At 35.2% G+C, this 18,893-nt stretch overlaps 1 protein-coding gene across 2 annotated transcripts; it reads right to left on the bottom strand.

Moving 5' to 3' along the window:
• Positions 1-2,618: 2,618 nt before the first annotated feature.
• Positions 2,619-14,345, bottom strand: LOC145574800 (protein SEEDLING PLASTID DEVELOPMENT 1-like). Of its 2 annotated transcripts, none has more exons than XM_081632661.1 (9): positions 13,646-14,345; positions 12,286-12,500; positions 9,192-9,342; positions 7,236-7,442; positions 6,243-6,405; positions 5,829-6,058; positions 5,258-5,434; positions 5,043-5,180; positions 2,619-3,396 (listed from the first exon to the last, which is right to left on the bottom strand). In XM_081632661.1, the coding sequence occupies exons 1-9, from the start codon at positions 14,102-14,104 to the stop codon at positions 3,070-3,072; spliced, it is 2,067 nt and encodes a 688-aa protein (XP_081488787.1). In that variant the 5' UTR covers positions 14,105-14,345; the 3' UTR covers positions 2,619-3,069. The 2 variants fall into 2 exon arrangements, with proteins under 2 accessions (XP_081488787.1, XP_081488788.1); XM_081632662.1 differs by having other exon boundaries at positions 7,236-7,427; positions 13,646-14,342.
• Positions 14,346-18,893: the final 4,548 nt, after the last annotated feature.

The raw sequence follows: 18,893 nt of genomic DNA, 5'->3' as shown, positions 1-18,893 counted from the left end.
CTGTTTTGTTTTTTTCCCCTTCCATATTCACAACTTTCCCCTCCACCCAAAAGAAAATAACAGAAAACAAAATTCAGACAAGGCCAACATCGAGCCATACCCCATTGTCTTCTCCTCTGATAGTAATACAAAGGCAATGATACTCAGATGCGGATATCAAAGTCGAGTAAGGATACATTCATTACATGCAGACTTGAGGTTCAAAATTTCACACTGGAACCCTGTTTTTAGAATTGGGTGCAGGTGAGAGGAGTTGGAGGATTATCCCTAGCTCTCAAACCTCTTACAAGTGCACATAATGGACTTGATAGCATCTAGTTACATTTTTTATCTCAAGTGTACTTTCAAGCATATATCACATGACTCTTTGCATTTCATCTTATCCCATAGTCTTTCTCTAGAATAGTTTGGATCATAATAATAGAAATGTCAGCATTCCTTTTACTATACCTTTGTTGGAAAGTCGAATACTCGAATGTGAGATACATATACTTGAGATAAATAGAAGAGTCGAAGGAAAAAAGAGTGTGGGCGGCAGATATGTAAGACTGTAAGAGATAGTTTGGCGTAAAGATGACATGTAAGAGATAATTTTAGTAAAAAATAAGAATTTCACTTAATAGGTCATGTATGGATGCAATGATTATATAGGACGGTTGACATACAACCGAAAGTTTGAAGATAAGAGAAAAGAGGGTGAGTGAGTCAAAAGAAAAGGGCTGCCGAAGTCAATGATTAACATTTATCTTATCCAAGGTTTTAAGGATTCATTAAGTATAAATTTGTGTTAAGAAGTATTTTAACAATCAAGTAATTGACAGGTCACTAGCAGATAGTATACAGAAGTTGACAGTACAATGATTACAGCAGTTCATCATCTAACGCAGAATTGACTGATAATAGTTGTTTTTCAAGTGATTAAAAATGAGTTGACTTTAATAAAATGTTTTATTTAATAATCACATAAAGTGGCAAGCATTTAAACTTGCTACTATAAACAAGAAACTGCAAAAGTGGCAAGTAAACAATATGAATGACTGTACGGATGTGGAAATTTCTGAATTAAAAATAGGATTCGACCAGTCAGCTAAGCCAAAGTAGGCAAGCAGGTGAAAGGGTAGGCTTGAACAATAAAATTAGTACTTATCCAAATGTAATACCTATAAGATAATACTACTTTTATCTACTTGAAGTTATTGGTGGAATAAACAAAGATTCCATTTGTAAAGTTAGTGCCATTTACTACACAGTCCATTACTCACATAACTGGCCTTTATCTTTAATTTTTTCAAGTTATATTGATCTTAAGAGTATTTTTTATAACTAAAGAACTCCAGAGGAGAACTCTAAGCTGATTACACTAAGTAATGAAATCAGTGCCATTCTGTGACGGCTTTTCAACTTGCTGTTCCATGGTAATCTGTTACGTAATGTGTTTCTTTATTATTACACCACGACACCCATTGTAGACCATTGCATTACCACATCAACTGTCATAATCCGTTGTTAAGGTCATTACGTTTATTAATACTATAGAATTCAGATGAGAGAACTTAGCATTAATATTGTAGCCTTCATATTTCTTTGCAAAAGAAAATACAGTTCAAAAAGGTATAATTTCAAGAATTTCAACGATAACCTAAAATTTATGCTCTGAAACTCTTAAATTTCAATCATGAAGTTGTTAATAATTTAGGTCACAGTGGCAGCGAGCCAGCAAATCATGATGTAAGACCCTTGAGATGCAACATCATGTCATGTCACAAACATGTGCATAATTAATACATATGGATTATACCTACAAAGTCTAATATCCATATCCCATAAATTGACAGTTTCCTTTTTTTTTTTTTTTGGTGCAATGACAGTTTACTTTTCCTCATTTATCATATACATTGTATTTAAAAGTATAAATGAATGGCAGAATATGACATCCTGAGATTGAAATAAGAGAAGATCCATGATGGGTGAAGATAGATCACAAGGATGTACCAAAACTCTTAAACACAGTACACTAAGACACATCATCGTTCAATAATATATAGCCTAAGTCCTGCCTCATCTTGTATATGACAAGTTGACAAAGATAAACCAAATTTTAATCACAAAAAAACTAGGCAAAGATAAACAAGTCACCTGTACAAATCCTGAACTATCTGCATACCAAAACTTGGACCAATCATCAATCTGTCAATAGGAAAAAGCAATGCAATACGTCATCATAAGAGATCCACTATGAAGAAAATTGATTGTTTCAGGAAAATTAACAAGAACAAAGGTATGACACTGCTTAATGCTAACCTTGAACTTCATGCCCAGGTACATTATCACCTACCATTTACTTCTATATGTCCATCTTATCACAAACTTTTGTCTCCTACTTCAAAATTCCTGTGGTTAAGAGGTAAAAACAATCTTACAGCAGCAAGGTAGTGAAATGAGATTATATAATACTCCGTATTATATGAAAGTAATAACAAGAGGGGAGAGGAAGGGAACAATGTATAAAACCTTGCAGTTTCAAAGGTAGATGTAGCAGGCAAGTATAAGTTCCTTATATGTATGCAATAATGCTTTCATTAGTGTAAGTCAAAGATATATGTTAGGGACTATAAGTCTGTGAGTAGCAAAACAGGCTTAAAAATTGAATTAACTTATGAAATTCTGGTTTTACAAAGTAACAATGTGTTTTAATAGAGGTAAAAATAAATAAAAAATAAACCCAATTTTATCTTAATAATTTTTTTTCCTCTCCTTTTCATCATGAAGTTCCCATCTCCATAGGTACTTACTGACTGGAGTACAGTCGTACAAGAAATTGGCAACTATCTTAGCTCTTAAGATGATGGGGATAATATGTACTAATCTCAAATAAAAGAAAATTCATCTCAAATAGACCGTCAGCATTGATAGCTGCTCAATTATATGAGAAGTCAGAATGATAAAGGGAACAACAAGAGAGAAATTATACAGATAAGAGAGACTTTTTTTTTCCAAATTATACAGCTTGGGAGTCTCACAAATAAGATTGAAATCAGCTAGTGTTGCACTAAAGAATGTCATATCTCGTCAGCTTAATGGATAGTCAGGCAGTATAGGTAATCTATCAAGAGAGTATGGCGAGGCATTTGTATTTTCAATGATGTCCATGACTTCATCAGTGGTGGTTGCAGCATGGCCAGCATCAGCTGCCTCTCTGTCCTGTTTCCTCAAAGCATTTGAATAAAAAGGAATAATACGGAGGCATGATTCTGCCCCCTGACCTATGATCTCTGACTGCAGCTGATAGCTTTGTGCAAGGTCCACTTGAAAGGGCAAGATGTGGGGAGGCCTGGGCAATAGCTCCACAGGTTCCCCTTTGAGGATGACATTTTGCTCAATAGCGATTCTTGCTTCCTGTAAAAATGAAATCATAAGCTTAATATTTCTTCATGAATACCACAAGTTCACCCTGCAAAGACAGACAGAAAATTTCCTCACTCCTCTCCACCCAAACAATACACAGCCTTTTAATCTTCCAAGATATATCTAGGTTGCACATCTAAATCAAAGTGTATCTGATACTGAAAAATGTCCATCGCATTGTGGATGAGTTGGACAACATATTGCTTTCTTCATATTTTTATAGGACCATGAGTGTCAGTGTGTAACCTATAGTCTTATAGCACATCTTAGGACGAATTTTATTTTCCTGCTAAAAATTTGAATACAACAAAGGATTTTTTGATACATGGTCAAATAAGAGAAAAAGAAGAAAAATACATAGGCCATCAAAGACCAAATAATTTCCTTACAATTGTTAAAAAGTTTAGTAATACCATCATCGTAGCTTGACACTCAGAAATATCCTGCCATTGGTCTACTATTTTTCAATTTTCTACGAGTACAGATTTACATCAAATCTATACTGTACACAATTAGAAGGAAGTTTTTCACAACACTCTGCTAAATGGAAGTGGCATTGCGAAATGTCAAATAAGCATGAGTTGACATTATTGCAATTAATTAATTGGTCAAACCAGCTACATAACAAAGCCACATGGTAGTAAGATAATTCTTAAACCATATGTTGAAAGGGTGGCTTCAAAGTACAGTAGAAATAAAAAAAATTGAAATAAAATAAAAATAGCAAGTTTGCAATGCTGTTCAGCTCATGATTGAGCCATCAACCTTGAAACACTTATCTCAATAAGATTGGAACAAACTTAAACTCAAAAGATGTCTCTAGTGCCCTACTAATAATACACATTGACCTCATCAATAAGGCAAAAGAACATACAAAGTAATAGCAAGAAGCCAAGAATGACTCATAGAGGAACACTATTGGCTACATATCTCCTTGGTAGCTGCTCATCAGGACTAACACCCATGTTAGGACATAGACGTCAGACTGTGCTCTATTTACCTCGTGTAAGGTTACTTAAAGAATATAAGAATTCTTATGAAATACTTTTCTGCTTATAGACCCCCCAATTGCATAGTTATAAAGGGAAAGCCCACTGGTGCCCTTGAATACAGGTGTGGGATGTAAAACTTAAAACATATAGATTTAAAAAGGGTAAGCATGCTTGTTGAGTACTTTCTGCGCATACACGATACTTGCTGAAATCAAATAAACTTTTTATAGGGTCCCCAATTTCGCAATGTCATAAAATCTTCATAAAGCTTTCATTAATGTGATGATGCTATGATTGATGGTAGTGATCTTGCTCTGGTGTTGATGTGTGTGCCATGATCCTTAATGACGTAAAGAAATTCGCATGCTGCTCAAACATGTCTGATAGACCCTCTTATTATCTCTTTTTTCCATCACTTATGCCATCCAACAATCCTATATGGCTATATGTATCAATACTATTGTACTTCAAGCACTATTGTTGCTAAGAAACAAAGGAACATATATAATCTGGAAGTACATCCATTTTGGAGCAGCGATCGTTAGTCCCAACTGGAAACATGCAAGGGCTAAAAAGGAAATTAACACATTATCTTCACAGCTAGATCACAACTCCCAAGTAGTGAACAGAAACTATATCCATTACCTCAAGGGCATCGATCTTTTCTGAAGTCTTTAGACCATCTTCTGATTCTTCTGATACAAAAGCCTTTGATATGTCCTCATAGTCATAGTCATTCACTAATGAGCGAAGTGCCTTAGTTACTTGGACCAAAGAGCTGGTCTGCAAGAAATCTATAGCCCTGGTCAACAATCGATTCTGAAAAAAGGGTATATAAGTTGAAACATAGAAAAGAATACCTTGGTCGCGTATACAAGTTTGCCATGAGATTTGGCAGTAGCTTGGATCCCCAGGTTCTTCTTAAGCTTGGATTGCAGAGCTAGTAGTACATCTGCTTCACTAAAATTATCAGTCAACTCAACTTCATCATCCAAATTCAACTTTTTGATCCCTTGCATTACAGTTGCCTCCAAGATCTGTTGAATAAGGGTGATGTTGGGTTTTTCCATACAAAGAAAATTTAATTACTACCACATTTTTTCATCAATTCAACTGAAAAGTTGCACATCTACTTAATATTATGCAATTAAAGGTAAATAATAAAACCCTAGTAACATTTTTATCCACAATTTCCTATTTCTGCAGGACATTGTGTTTGGAAGCTAATGTCAAATGAGATGAGGAATTCATCAAAATCTTTGTTGGCTTACTTCTCATTATGGAGTAATTTTCTATAGATTTATCCAAAGAAGAAATTTGAATATGATTTTGGAGAGCACAGTTGACAAACAAAGTATATATCTGATTAAGTGAATAGTGATTAAAATCAGAACTCTAAGCAGAAATACAATGTATTAGATGACATCTTACCCCATAGACAAATATACGAAGGGGTCTCACATCATCAGAAATCTTTTCAGGAGGTGAAGAAGACCTCAGAAAACTATTATTTTCAGCATTTTCTACAGTTTCTGGCAGAACAATTTCAGGTTCAACTTGCACATTTCTGCCATTGATTTGGGACACAATTGGTTCTCTTTCTTCAGTTTCTAGCACTCCATGAAAATTCACCTTCCGTACATCAAAGTCTGGGCATCGGCCTGCATAAATAGTTCATAAAGGTGTACAAGGGAGGATACATTGGTCAGACGTACTCAAACTCATCTTGTGAACCCTGTAATCTAAAGATTGTCTACCAAAAATGATAAATAGAATCATATCATGGTTTAGTCACAAACCATCAAACAATAGATGATATAAATTAGTGTTTAATGTTAAACATACCTGCAAGTATGGCATCAACTGTTGCTCCTAAACTTCGGTGCACTCGCAACTCTGTTTTTGAAATTATCTCTACAGCACAATGGAAAGTTGGAGGTCCTTTTCTCTCCAGAACCGTTTTCTGAACACGCCTCCGACTTGCCTCTTCATCACCCAGAGTTACACTCTGCCAAATGAGCAATAATATAAACTTTACAGTTATATAGCACAGAGTATTAGATAAGAGATTGCAGTACTTTGGATTTTTTTTTTTTTTTTTTTTTAAATAGCAACTTTTGGTAGAAAAATAAATTGTCAATGTGATGCTCACAATAATACGAATGGAAAGGATGGTATTTACAAGACTCATGTAGCTTACAACAATGAGGCAAAGATGGCACATAAAAGATTACAAATGAAAATAAAAAGAAATAACTGTAATAATTCTTCTAATTTTCTTGTTTAAAATTGGCACCCTCTCCACCCCTCCCTCCCCCCCCCCCCCCTCTCCAAAGGAATTAAAACAACTGTCTGTATGCAAAAGCATCTTTGAATTTGTGGTAGGGTTCGGTTCCCATTGTTCCTGTTGCTTATATTTAAGGCCAATATTTTGATTTCAAGGAAATTTTGTTGGCTAGTCATTCACTTTAAGCACGATGTAAATACTTTAGGGATGACAAGATTGAACAAGAAATGTCAGTGGAAGTCATACTATGTATCATCAAAAATGTCACTTAAGGCAAAACCCAGCTGATGTGCAGATCATATTCAATGCTCATAAATGGTCACTGCCTCTTAATTCAAGATATTAACAGCAATAACTTTCAAATTGACCTTTTCAGATTTACCCAAGTATACACTTTCTTTCTAGAAGATTCAATCATATATGTACATTTGAATGCACCGCCATTATTCTACCTATCCAATCAAGGATGAAAAATCTCATTAATACAACTAGTCATATCAGGAATGGAGGTAGAATCTTGAACAACAAAATAAGGAGTATGTATTCAGTACTTGTATTCCTCCGACAAGCATATCCAGTGCAGGATTCTTGATCAAGTTCTCAATGGTGATTCCATGAGCTGTAGCGACCAGCTGTATTCCACGCTGAGCAATTGTACTGGCAGCCATCGCTTCGAGTTTTGTTCCAATCTCATCGATCACAATCGCCTGAGGCATATGATTTTCTACTGCTTCTATCAATACCTGAATAAGATACAACTATCAATCCATTGACCAATATTTTGATCAGTCAGTGCACACAACTGTAAATGGCAATCATGTTATATGATATGTAATTGGGCAGAGAATACAAGAATTATGTCCAAAGCCAAACAAGTGTTGCAATTTTATCATGTAATTTTTTTACCATCACAGGCCTTCTCTCTCCTTTATAAAATTCTCTACTTATTCTCCACACAACCCTTAACAGATATGTAAGTCACTGCCCATAGTGCCCCACCCTCTATGCCAGTCTGTTACATATTGCTTCACATTGGAAGCCCAACCCACTTTGGTGCAGCCCTCATTACTCTTTGGAACATGATACCAATGGGACTCTGATTCAACAGACGCCATATCCAACATCCCAACTAGAGAAACACTCAAGACACCATTCTCCCATATCTCAGATCTTCTTCTAGACACAGCATATCTCACTTAGAAAATAATCGATTCTTTCACCATCAACCATAGAAAAAATCTTACGTACAACAATCATTGGAGTCTTAAAAAAGTGATGGTAGAGAGGAATATTAAATAAGTATGCTTGCAACAACATAATCCAGAGATACTAGAAAGCCTCCCAAGGAGAGAAAAAAAAAAAAAAAAAAAAAAAAAAAAAAAAAAAAAAAAAAAAAAAAAAAAAAAAAAAAACTCCTAGCAGGCTGCAGCACCCTCGAATAAGTTTGACAAACTGATACAGCAAAATCCCTAAATACAATCTCAATTTTAATTAATTCCTCCTATGCTAAAATAACAGAGGTTTATTTTCACAGTTAAATATAAATCAAAATCCAAAAATCATGAAAACATGCTATAAGATATCAATAGCACTGAGAAGACAAACAAAAAAGTATCATTTCATCACAGTGAATGGAAATGTAAGCCTACTCCAACCCCACTTTAAGTCTCCAAAAGACCCCACCAGGCCACCAACATAGCCCTTTCCAAATCCTAATACACACATCTTCCACTCTGGTAAAGAAAAAATAGTAGACAGAGACTTCCCTGTCATAACCTTGAGACTTCTAAAAAAATCACCCTATACAAAGTCTGTTAAGTTGATTACTCGATAATATCAAAGCATCCTTATCTGATCTATTAGGTCATAAAAGGAGGAAAAAATTTAGGTCATGAGATGAAGACAGCAGATAGGGCAGATCATAGATGACCCTATAAAGTTGGTCTCGAGTATTTCACCAAAGCATCCAAATGACTCTCAAAACATGTCCAAAAATTCATGGGTCCCTTATGCAATCTTATCAATTAAGCCATTCCATCTCCACTTTATGCAGTTCCCAAGAATATCTAGTATTATAAAGCATAAAGCTAGCTCTAAGAACAGAGCTCTTGTTCTTAAAAACAGAATAGCTGCTCTTATTGCAGTCATAGTATTTGGTTTGCTAGGAACCAGATCATGTACCAGAATCATATAATTTCCTTTCAAAAGTGTACAAATTTTGTTATCCTCAGCTAAGGGAAAGATTTGAGAATCTAGTGGTCACAGATAATTGGAAACTTAGATTCCTATGTTACAAAGGGCTATAAGGCCTATGAGCTCTGTGTAAACTGCCTGGAAAACTAAGGGCATATACATATCATAATTTTCTTGAGCGATGAAATACATCTTTCATCTTGTTAAAAATAAAATAATAAAAATCTGAAATGAAGTCTGCATTCTTCCTTTTTTGCACTCTTTTCCTGTAATATGAAAAGGAAGAATGCCTTAGTATATGTGTCGGTACCTACCATGTGTTGCATATCTGCGTTTGGCACTTGCATACGTCGAGCACTTCCAATTCCAGCATGTGGTATATCACCATCCCCACCAATCTCATTTGAAGTGTCAACAATCATTACACGTTTCTGATAATCATCAGCAAGCATGCGAGCTACTTCTCTGCAGACAGGATCAAGGAAATACAGAATGAGACTAAGTCCAGTAAAGCTTCCAAAATAATTACAATTGTCAATTACATTGTACCTCATTCAAAATTATCCTTAAAGAAAGGCCTCCACAAAGCAGCATCAAACATACACAGCCAAGCAAAATCTATCCAAAAAGATGGTTCACCAAAATGTCTACCCTAAAATATCCTACCACTCATCTCCTACCACCAAACCCCAAGAGATTGAAAAGCATGCTTAATGCGAAAAGGCTTCACTTCCCTAATTTTTTCTCACAACTAACCCAAGAGATTGTATTATTGTATATTTTTTGATTACTAGTTAAAGATTATTATCAAATTCACAATCTATTATCATTGTCAAAAACATTATACTTCAATATCCAAAATCTGCACATTGTCATGATTCAAAATCGGCAAATAATTCCATAAAATGGCGTCAAAAAATGTAGAAATTGCATGAATAAGTACACTGGAAAAGCCCACAACCAACACATAGGCTGTGCTATGCCTTGGGCCATTGGCAGCATGGCATGACCTGGTAGCATATTTACACAAAGGCATCCTTTGTTCTTGTTTCGTTTTTGGGTGGGTAATGGATGAAGTGGGTCTTGAAAAGAATCTTGGCAACAAAGCATCCGTCCTCTATTCTTGTTCTCATATCTATCACTTACTTTACATAGTGCTCCTACTCAGAAATTTATGATTTGAGATGGGTACAATTTTATTTTAGAATTTACAATTTCTTATAATTTTATTGAGGATATATTGTTCTTTGTTTACTTTCTACTCCAAATGTACCTTCAATTTATCTAAACATTATTATCTATACAACAACAACTATAACGACAAAGCCTTAGTCCCAAAATTATTTGAGGTTGGCTAACATGAATTGTCATAAGGCACCGTCCAAGAAAGAAAAAGAAAGAAAGAAAGAAAATTCATGTTTTATTTAAAAGAGAGGGAAATTTTTTTTTACTACTCCTTAGATCTAAGAGACCAACTGACCAACATATTCCTTTAGGCTCAAACCTTAGTTCTGGGGCAGAAGAAGTTTTTCTCATTGTTCTTTTAGCCTATGCTTTTCATTCACACCTTTACCATCAATAAAATCATTCAAACACACCATTAACTGTCATCACAGCTATTTTTCTATTACAATAATAACAGATTACTCGACCACAAGTTATCTCCTACAACTCTCTAGAGGGCTCCACCACATAATTTTCATTTGTAAATGCAATCAACACAATCATCTCAGCTAAAGCACCAAAAAGCTACAAATATGTTTCATACCATTCAAGATTCAACTTTGTTAGACAAGAAGAATCCAAAAATCATACTGTCCATGCTAAGACAGGTTACAACAAAGAATAATAAGGAGGCATTTGGTTTGCATAAGATCAAGGAAATAAAATTAAGAAAGGGATTAAGGAATTTATTTAATATTCATTATATAATGTAATATAGAGAAAAGGGGAAAAATCCCTCTTTTTCACACAATTATCTCCCACTCTACAACAACCACTACCAACAACATCACCTCACACATTTCAGCATGAGAAGAAAGGTCAACAACACATTCTCTAGGGCAATTACATGGAGGTCTAGGTTCCATCACCATCTTCCAATTTTTTTCATTTCTCTTACAATGAAATTGGATTGAAGGAAATGGAGGGAAGGGAAATGGAGGGATGGAGTATCTTTTATTTAGATACCAAGTGAGGAAGGAAGGAAATTGGAGGGGAGAGAAATGGAGGGATCAAATTGTAAGAAATTAATCTCTCTAACAATAGAAATTTAGAAAGAAAACTCATCATTCTTCCTTCCCTTCCCTTCCCTTCCCTTCCCTTTCCCATCCCTCCTCTTCCCCTCCCTCCCCTTCTTTTCCTTCCCTTTTCTTTTTCCAAACTCACTATTAGATGTAATTTTGTGTGGGTAGGTGATGGTGGACAAATTGTTTTCGGTGGTGGGTGGATGAATTTTAGGTTGGGGGTGGGTTGTTTTGATGGAGGTTAAAGTAAATTTGAGGTAGTTGGTGTGGTTTTTTAAGGGGGTTAGGATGGTTTTTGATGGTGGGTGCATAGATGGGTGGTTTTGGGGGGTTAAATGTGGTGATGCCTGAATGATGGTGGTGTGATATGGTAAAATGGAATGGTCAAAGTGATGGTTAATGTTAGTTGGATGAAGAGAAATTTGAGGGTTAAGATGATTCCCTAATGGGGGTGGGAAATATGGTAGACAAAAGTGGAATAAACCTGGGAATATAAGTAGTCATTAAAAAGTTCCAACATACAACAAAAAAAAAAAAGGAAATCAAGATGGTTGATTATTTTCCCCTTTCTTATAACCCCTAAAACTAAAAGTCAAATATCTTAAATTATGTCTTTAAAAGCAGTGGCAACTGGCAATGGGGTAGGAAATGGGGGGGCAGTGGATTCTAGGTCTATGCCATTGTTGTTAGTCCCGTCAATCAATCTTTATAAAGTGAAGCAACAACATTGAATTATTTGTCATCCATGCTTTTATAATAAGATGAATCAGGACGGTTCTTTATTACAGAATTATCTTGGGCGTCTATCCAAACAAACAATGAAGAAAATAATGGAGAGAAGATAGGTCAAAGCTCACTTTTATGGACTCTAGAACATCAGAACAAAAAAAGTCAATGGCTTTTAAAAAACACACATGAGCTCCTAGAGGACAGAGTGAAGCATTCTATTCAAACCGAAAGGGCTACACATCCCGAAACTAATCAAAAATAAAAATAAAAAAATAAAAAAGAAGAGTGTACAGCAGATAGACATTCTATACATGCAACATCAACCCAGTTGCATAGAGCAACCCATTATTGCATAGATTTAAACTTCTAAAGTGATAGTTGGCACAGAAGTTTTGTTTATTGTTATATAGTAAGACAATTGAGATGCTCTGACCTAATAATGGTAGTTTTCCCAACTCCTGGAGGCCCAATGAGTAACAAAGAAGCTCCATCTTTGACCAAGTCTCTCAATAAATCAGCACTTCCAGTTATAGCCCTGCCTACACGGCAGGTCAGGCCAATAATTGCATTTTTCCTGTTCCTGACAGCACTGATCCGATGTAAAGTGCGGCTGATTCCTGCTCGGTTGTCAACTGCAAAATCACCAACCTAAGACGAGGACAAATTTCAGGTATTGAGTATTAACATGGTATGTCATACTATAAACAACAGCATACAAATACAAAAATATCTATCTTACAGCCCTAAGTCCCTAAAACCTAACTGTTATGGTCACCCATACAAAGAATAAAAATAAGTTATCCAACTAATCTTGCCAATGCAGCTGCATAAACTAGACATTTCAAATGCACCATAAATCTTTGGCCGTACACAAGCAAATGAGAACTACTCTATCATTGAACTATTTCTTCAAATTTCTGTCACCAGCAGGCAGCAACTGACATTATTTATCATTGGTTACTTTGATCAAAAGGCTCGTAATAGGAAGAGGAAGAAATACAATGAAACAGATTGTATTCGACATAAAAATGCAAGTAAATTAATCAGTAAAATCAGTACTCCGTAGCTTGTAATACACAATAATTAAGTAAAGACACTGGTTAAGGTGTGAAACAGTAACAAACAGGTTTAATCCCCATATAAAAAAAATAAATAAATAAAACATAGTAATCCTTAAAAATCAGCTTTAATTCAATATTACAAGGTGAAGACCTCTCCAGCTTAATACTGTACTATGTTTCAAAAATAAAAAAAAAATAAAAAAAGCTTAACACTGTACTATCAAAGGAGAAAGACTCAAACCAAACCAGAAAAATATTAACAACATCAAAAATGTATGAAATATAGATATTTCGAAAATTCAAATTGAGCCGAATCCAACGATACACCACATAATAATGTTTTTCTTACTACGTATTCCCATTTAAATATAAGCACAAACAATTAAGCAAAACTAACCTTAAATTATTTCCGGTAAAGAGAACAAAACTTAAATAAACCAAACAATGGATAAGTTTCGGCAAGTATTCCTTAAGCACCAGTTAACAAATTCACTGACGCTACTCAGTTAAATTCAGTTATACACCCGCCATTACATATTCATAACAAAAATTTATCAAATATCATAGTGTTTGTATAATTGTATCATACTATTATGTCAATTACAAAATTTATGATATAACATGAAAAAATCATAGCCTAAATAAATATACATTCCCAAAATATTTCCAAGCTTATACATTAAATTAAGGATAAGGATAAAATCTAAAGAAATTCTCTATCATATACAATACCTGAGAAGTAGCAAACTCAAGGTCCTGAATTGTAATGGGACAATCCGACAACTCGAAATCGCCCGAAGGAAACCGGGCTATCGGGGTCCGACCCAAATCCATAACCACTTCCATCAACTTATCCAACTCCGGGTGCTGCCGTAATCGACACCGCATCTCCTCCGGCAGCAGCGACACCAATCGATCCAACTCCAATTGGGACTCGTCATCGGAACCCGGGAAACCCGAATTCTGTGGGTTTTGGCAGCAAGAAACAATACCCAGAAAATTTCTGGAGTATCCAAGAAGAATTTTGGGGTGAAATTGAGGGGTTGGGAGTTTGGGGAGGAAGGCGAAGGAGGAGGGAGAAAGTGGTGGTTTTGGCGGGAAAAGGAACATGGGTTTTAATGGCGGAAAAAGGGGATTTGTTGAGGATTTGAATAACAGAGTGTTGCAAGAAGAGGGAGTTATGATGTTCATCTGATACACTGTGAAAATGGAAATTGAAGAGTTGTGCGAGAATTGATTTTCTGGAGTTTGTGCATTTCAAGTTTCAAGTGGCTTAGAAATACGTACACGGATGAACTAGACCAACTATTTACCAGCTCGAATCGACTACAAATTAGTCTAGTGGTAAAGATTGTACGATTTGTATGAAATGTTAGAGGTAGAGGTGTCAAAAATTAACCTGACTCGAAATTAAATCAAAAAATTAAAATCAGTAATCTAGCATGACTTAAGTTTCAACTCCAACGCTGAAAGAGGTCGAAGGGAAGTTGAAAGAGGCGCAAGAGTCGTATCCCGACGCTGCTATGCTGGAGCAGTAATCATCTCTATCAAATGAACTCGCGGTGTTACATGGATTGGAAGAATCCTATTGGCATGCAAGAGCACGAGCAAATGAACTTAGAGATGGAGATAAGAATACATCTTATTTTCACCAAAAAGCTAGCTAGAAGAGGAAATTCAATAATATTAGTGGTTTATTTGATAAGAGTGGCGTATGGGAAGGACAAAAAATCCGACATTGAGAATATTGTTGAGAGCTACTTTAGCTCTTTGTTCTCAACGGATTCCCCATGCGTGTTTGATCAAGCTCTGGAAGGCATTGAAGAAGTTGTGTCGACTGAGATGAATGTTTCTTTTGAATGCAAAACCGACAAGTGAAGAAATCAAAGAGGCTCTATTCCAGATGCATCCGAATATGGCCCCGGGACTAGATGGTATGCACGTTTTATTTTTTCAAAAATTTTGGCATATTGTTGGGAAGGATATAATCTGCTTTGTGAAAAATTGGTGGCATGGAAATAATGATATGAATGCAGTTAACAAAACTTGTGTGGTTTCAATTCCAAAATGTTACAACCCAAAAAATATGACAGAATTTAGGCCAATAACTTGTTTTAATGTTCCCTATAAAATTATTTCAAAGACTATGGCTAATATATTGAAACCGTTCTTGGACAAAATCATCTCAGTCAATCAGAGTGCTTTTGTTCCGAAGCGGTTGATTACGGATAATGCGTTAATAGCCTTTGAAATATTCCATGCAATGAAAAGAAAAGGTGATAGCAGGAATGGATCGGTGGCTTTAAAATTGGATATGCGGAAGGCATATGACAGAGTTGAATGGATCTTTCTGGAACAGGTTATATATAAAATGGGGTTCGGTGACAATTAGGTTTGTAGAGTTATGGAATGCTTGTCGAGTGTGACTTTTGCGTTCAAGATAAATGGAACAAACTAATACATAACCTTAAAAAAAAAAGTCTGATTACAAAAAATAACAGCCTTAGGATTTATAACAGTTGCTGCCTTTAGAATCATAATTCAGAAAAAACTTCCAAGTCTTCAATAACTTCAGCCTTCAGTAGTTCAATCACCACCAACCTTCATGCTTTTAACAAATGCTTCCTCTAATCATCATCAACAAAGAGGGATTGTACCTCACCAAGAGGTAACATTTCTTCAAAAAAAAATGTAAGGAATAATTAACAGGAACGAAGATAATAAGACTAAAAAAAAGAGACCATATTTAAATATTACCTGACTCAATTTTTTCCATATCTTCAAGTCTCTCCTCAAGTATAAGAGGACCTTGAGATGTACGTAACCAATCTTGTGCACAAATCAAGGCCTTAACCATCTTAGTTGAAAGTGAGCTGCGAAATGAATTAAGCACTCGACCACCAATGCTAAAAGCTGATTCGGAAGCGATTGTTGACACGGGAATGGCAAGTACATCTCTAGCCATGAGAGCTATTGTGGGATACCTTTCACCATATTTTTTCCACCACCCCAAATAATCAAAGCTTTTACCAGCAGGATTAACTTCTCTATCATCTTCTAAATACTTGGCCAACTCATTTTTCCCTTGTACTCCAACACATGAACCCGCATCCTTTTCAAACTCTAATTCCACAATATCTATATCAGAATCCATATCTTCTACTTCCTCCGACAAATCAAAATTTTTAGGGGGAATGGACTCATTCAGAGGATTTTCATAAACATAAAGGTCATATATGTCATTCACAGTTTGCATCACTTTAGCACACAAGCACTTAGCTTTTTCAAAATCATATTGTTGTTTAATTGCCCATGTAGTATATCCCATTTTCCGCCTAGGATCAAGAATGACAGCAATATACAACAAAAGATTCACATTATCAACATTTTCCCAATACTTGTCATGCTTTTTCTTCATTCCACTAGCCATTAAACTCACCCCCACATCATTACTCAACACTTTTTTCTTGATTAACACACTAATCCCAACAAGTTCTTGTAAATACACATTAGAGGTGATATACAATGAGCCAGAAACTCGTAGAGTAACATCATAGAATATTTTAAGAAAAGGAAGAAAAGAGGCAACACGATCCCAATCACTAGGTTCAGGCACCCCATCTGACTTATTTAACTCATACCTAAATTTACCACCATCTGAACAGTCAAGCAAATAAAAAGCCCTACGATATGCCAAAGCACCTTCCAACATTAAAGAAGTGGAATTCCACCTAGTTTCCACATTAAAACAAAGAAAACGTTTTGACTCCAACTTTTCTTATTTAACACAACTCATAAATTTTTGCAATCTAGAACCCAATGATCTTACATACCTAACAGCACAACGAATTCTTTTTATTGACACATCACTTTCTTTCAATCCTTCTTTAACAGTTAAACTTAATATGTGAGCACAACACCTCATGTGTAAAAACCGACTACCCAAAACTAATGTCTTCCAACTTTCAAACCTCCTTTTCAAATATTGCATACCGACATCATTTGAACTTGCATTATCTACAGTGATAATCATAACTCTAGAAATACCCCATTCTAGTAGACACTTTTGGATAGATTTACCAATTGTTTCACCAGAATGACCAGATATTATACAAAATTTAATTATATTTTTATGCAATTTCCAATTTTGGTCAATAAAGTGAGCGGTTAAACACATGTAATTCATATTTTGGCAAGAAGTCCAAGTATCAGTGGTGAGACTTATACGTGAAGTGAATTTGCTAAAAAAGCTCTTTAAACTTTTTTTCTCATCCAAATAAATCCTAAAACAATCTCTAGTCACTGTCCATCGAGAACGAATAATAAAAAAGGGTTGTGTTACCTTCATAAAGTTGTGAAAACCTTCATGCTCCACCATTCTAAAAGACATTTCATCCATAATCACCATCTTTGCCAGAGCTTTCCTACTATCTTCTTGATTGAATTTCCACAACTCAAGTTGACCTTTTTTTTTATCCACCAGATTCGCATCAAGAGTTTGTTGACTAAGAGCCAATAGTTGCTGATTTTGATCAATGTTTGGGGGGTATTCCTTACACCGCTTTATGTGGTTCTTCATGCCGGAGGTACCTTGAAGTGATGCACAACCAATATATGTATGACAATAGATACACTCAGCCTTGTTTTCTCCATCCGTCTTTATAAAATGCTCCTAATGAGGAGATCGTCTTTTTCTAGTCTTTTTTGAAGTTTCACTTAAGGGGGCAGCAGCATCAGCAACTTTAGAAAGGTTGGTTTGATTGATTTTGTTGCTCAAAGGGGTCATTATTTTCCGTCATTGGACAAGGGTCATACTCCCAAGGCTCGGGAAGAGGACTTGGAATTGGAGGAGCTTGACTTGTAGCCGATGAGTCTTCCATCTCCCCACTACTTCCAAATTCCATACACTCCTACAAATGAAAAAACAAATAAGTTCAATCATGTATACACAAAAAACAAGAAACACATCAATAAGCCACTAAGTTGGCAGATTAAACACTTTTGCATATATTAGTGAGAGCAATATACTGAAATTATTAATGTATATAAAGACCTATAAAAAGATGCATTTGCAAATAGTTGAAATATTGAATGTATACAGCTTATAATCTTATGTGCCCCTCATTTCCCTAGAGTATAGACAATTAAACACTTACTAGTATAGACAATCTTATGTGCTAAGAAACAAACAATGCAAATAGTGGCTATAAAACCCTCTAGAAGTTATTGATGAGATGTTGATGTCAATTCAAATTTTCTTGATTGAACACTTCCAGAAAAACACCTAGTTCAACAACCCTACCATCAAACACATGCTTGCATGTATTGCATTTAGCTTTACTACCAAACATAGAGAAAAATATCGCAAGTCAAGCTATGTCCCTCGTTTGATATAAATCAAGTCATAAACTGATATAAATTATCAATTACACAAAAAATAATAGTAATAATAGTATAATACTCATAAACTCATACTTCGTATAAATTATCAACAAAATTCCATGATTCCTTGTAACCAAAAGTCTAAAACCATGATTTATTTTGCAATAAATATTAAAAAACAGGTAGCACCTTAGCATTATTACTTGCAAACATTAACTAAAAGAACACTATCACTGCAAAATAAGTAGGTGTAGACACCCAAATGTGTCTCCCCAAAACCAAACCCAGTGATGAATACCTTTCACGTCATTTGATTATCGAACGAGGTGAAAGTGTGAAAAGTCTAGTGATGTGGATGTTTTTATTAAAATATACTTCTTTTTGTTTTTGAAAACATTTCTTTTCTTACTCTGTTTATGAAAATAGTCAGTTCAATTTAGTTTAGTCCATGATGAAGGTCCAATAATAGTGTAGTTGGGTCGGGCTCGAAAAGAGCTTTCCAACGATATATTATAAGCCCAATTCCGATGAATAATGAGAAAGTTATGGCTTAAACTAAATTTGGTCCGAAATGATTTTATATGTGGCCCAATGATCT

The sequence above is a fragment of the Chenopodium album genome, chromosome 13 (genome assembly GCF_948465745.1).
Source record: "Chenopodium album chromosome 13, dcCheAlbu1.1, whole genome shotgun sequence".
Taxonomy (NCBI): domain Eukaryota; kingdom Viridiplantae; phylum Streptophyta; class Magnoliopsida; order Caryophyllales; family Amaranthaceae; genus Chenopodium; species Chenopodium album.
The sequence above is the reverse complement of the archived record's forward strand: the minus strand, read 5'-3'. Positions and strand labels throughout refer to the sequence as shown.

What these genes read in the sequence shown, in the direction of transcription:
- LOC145574800 (XM_081632661.1), bottom strand. Translation starts at nt 14,104, where the DNA reads ATGAACATCATAACTCCCTCTTCTTGCAACACTCTGTTATTCAAATCC. An exon ending in AACTTGTATACGCGACCAAG is followed by an intron (nt 5,181 to 5,257) that starts GTATTCTTTTCT and finishes GATTTCTTGCAG; the next exon opens with ACCAGCTCTTTGGTCCAAGT. An exon ending in AAAAGATCGATGCCCTTGAG is followed by an intron (nt 3,397 to 5,042) that starts GTAATGGATATA and finishes TCATTTTTACAG; the next exon opens with GAAGCAAGAATCGCTATTGA.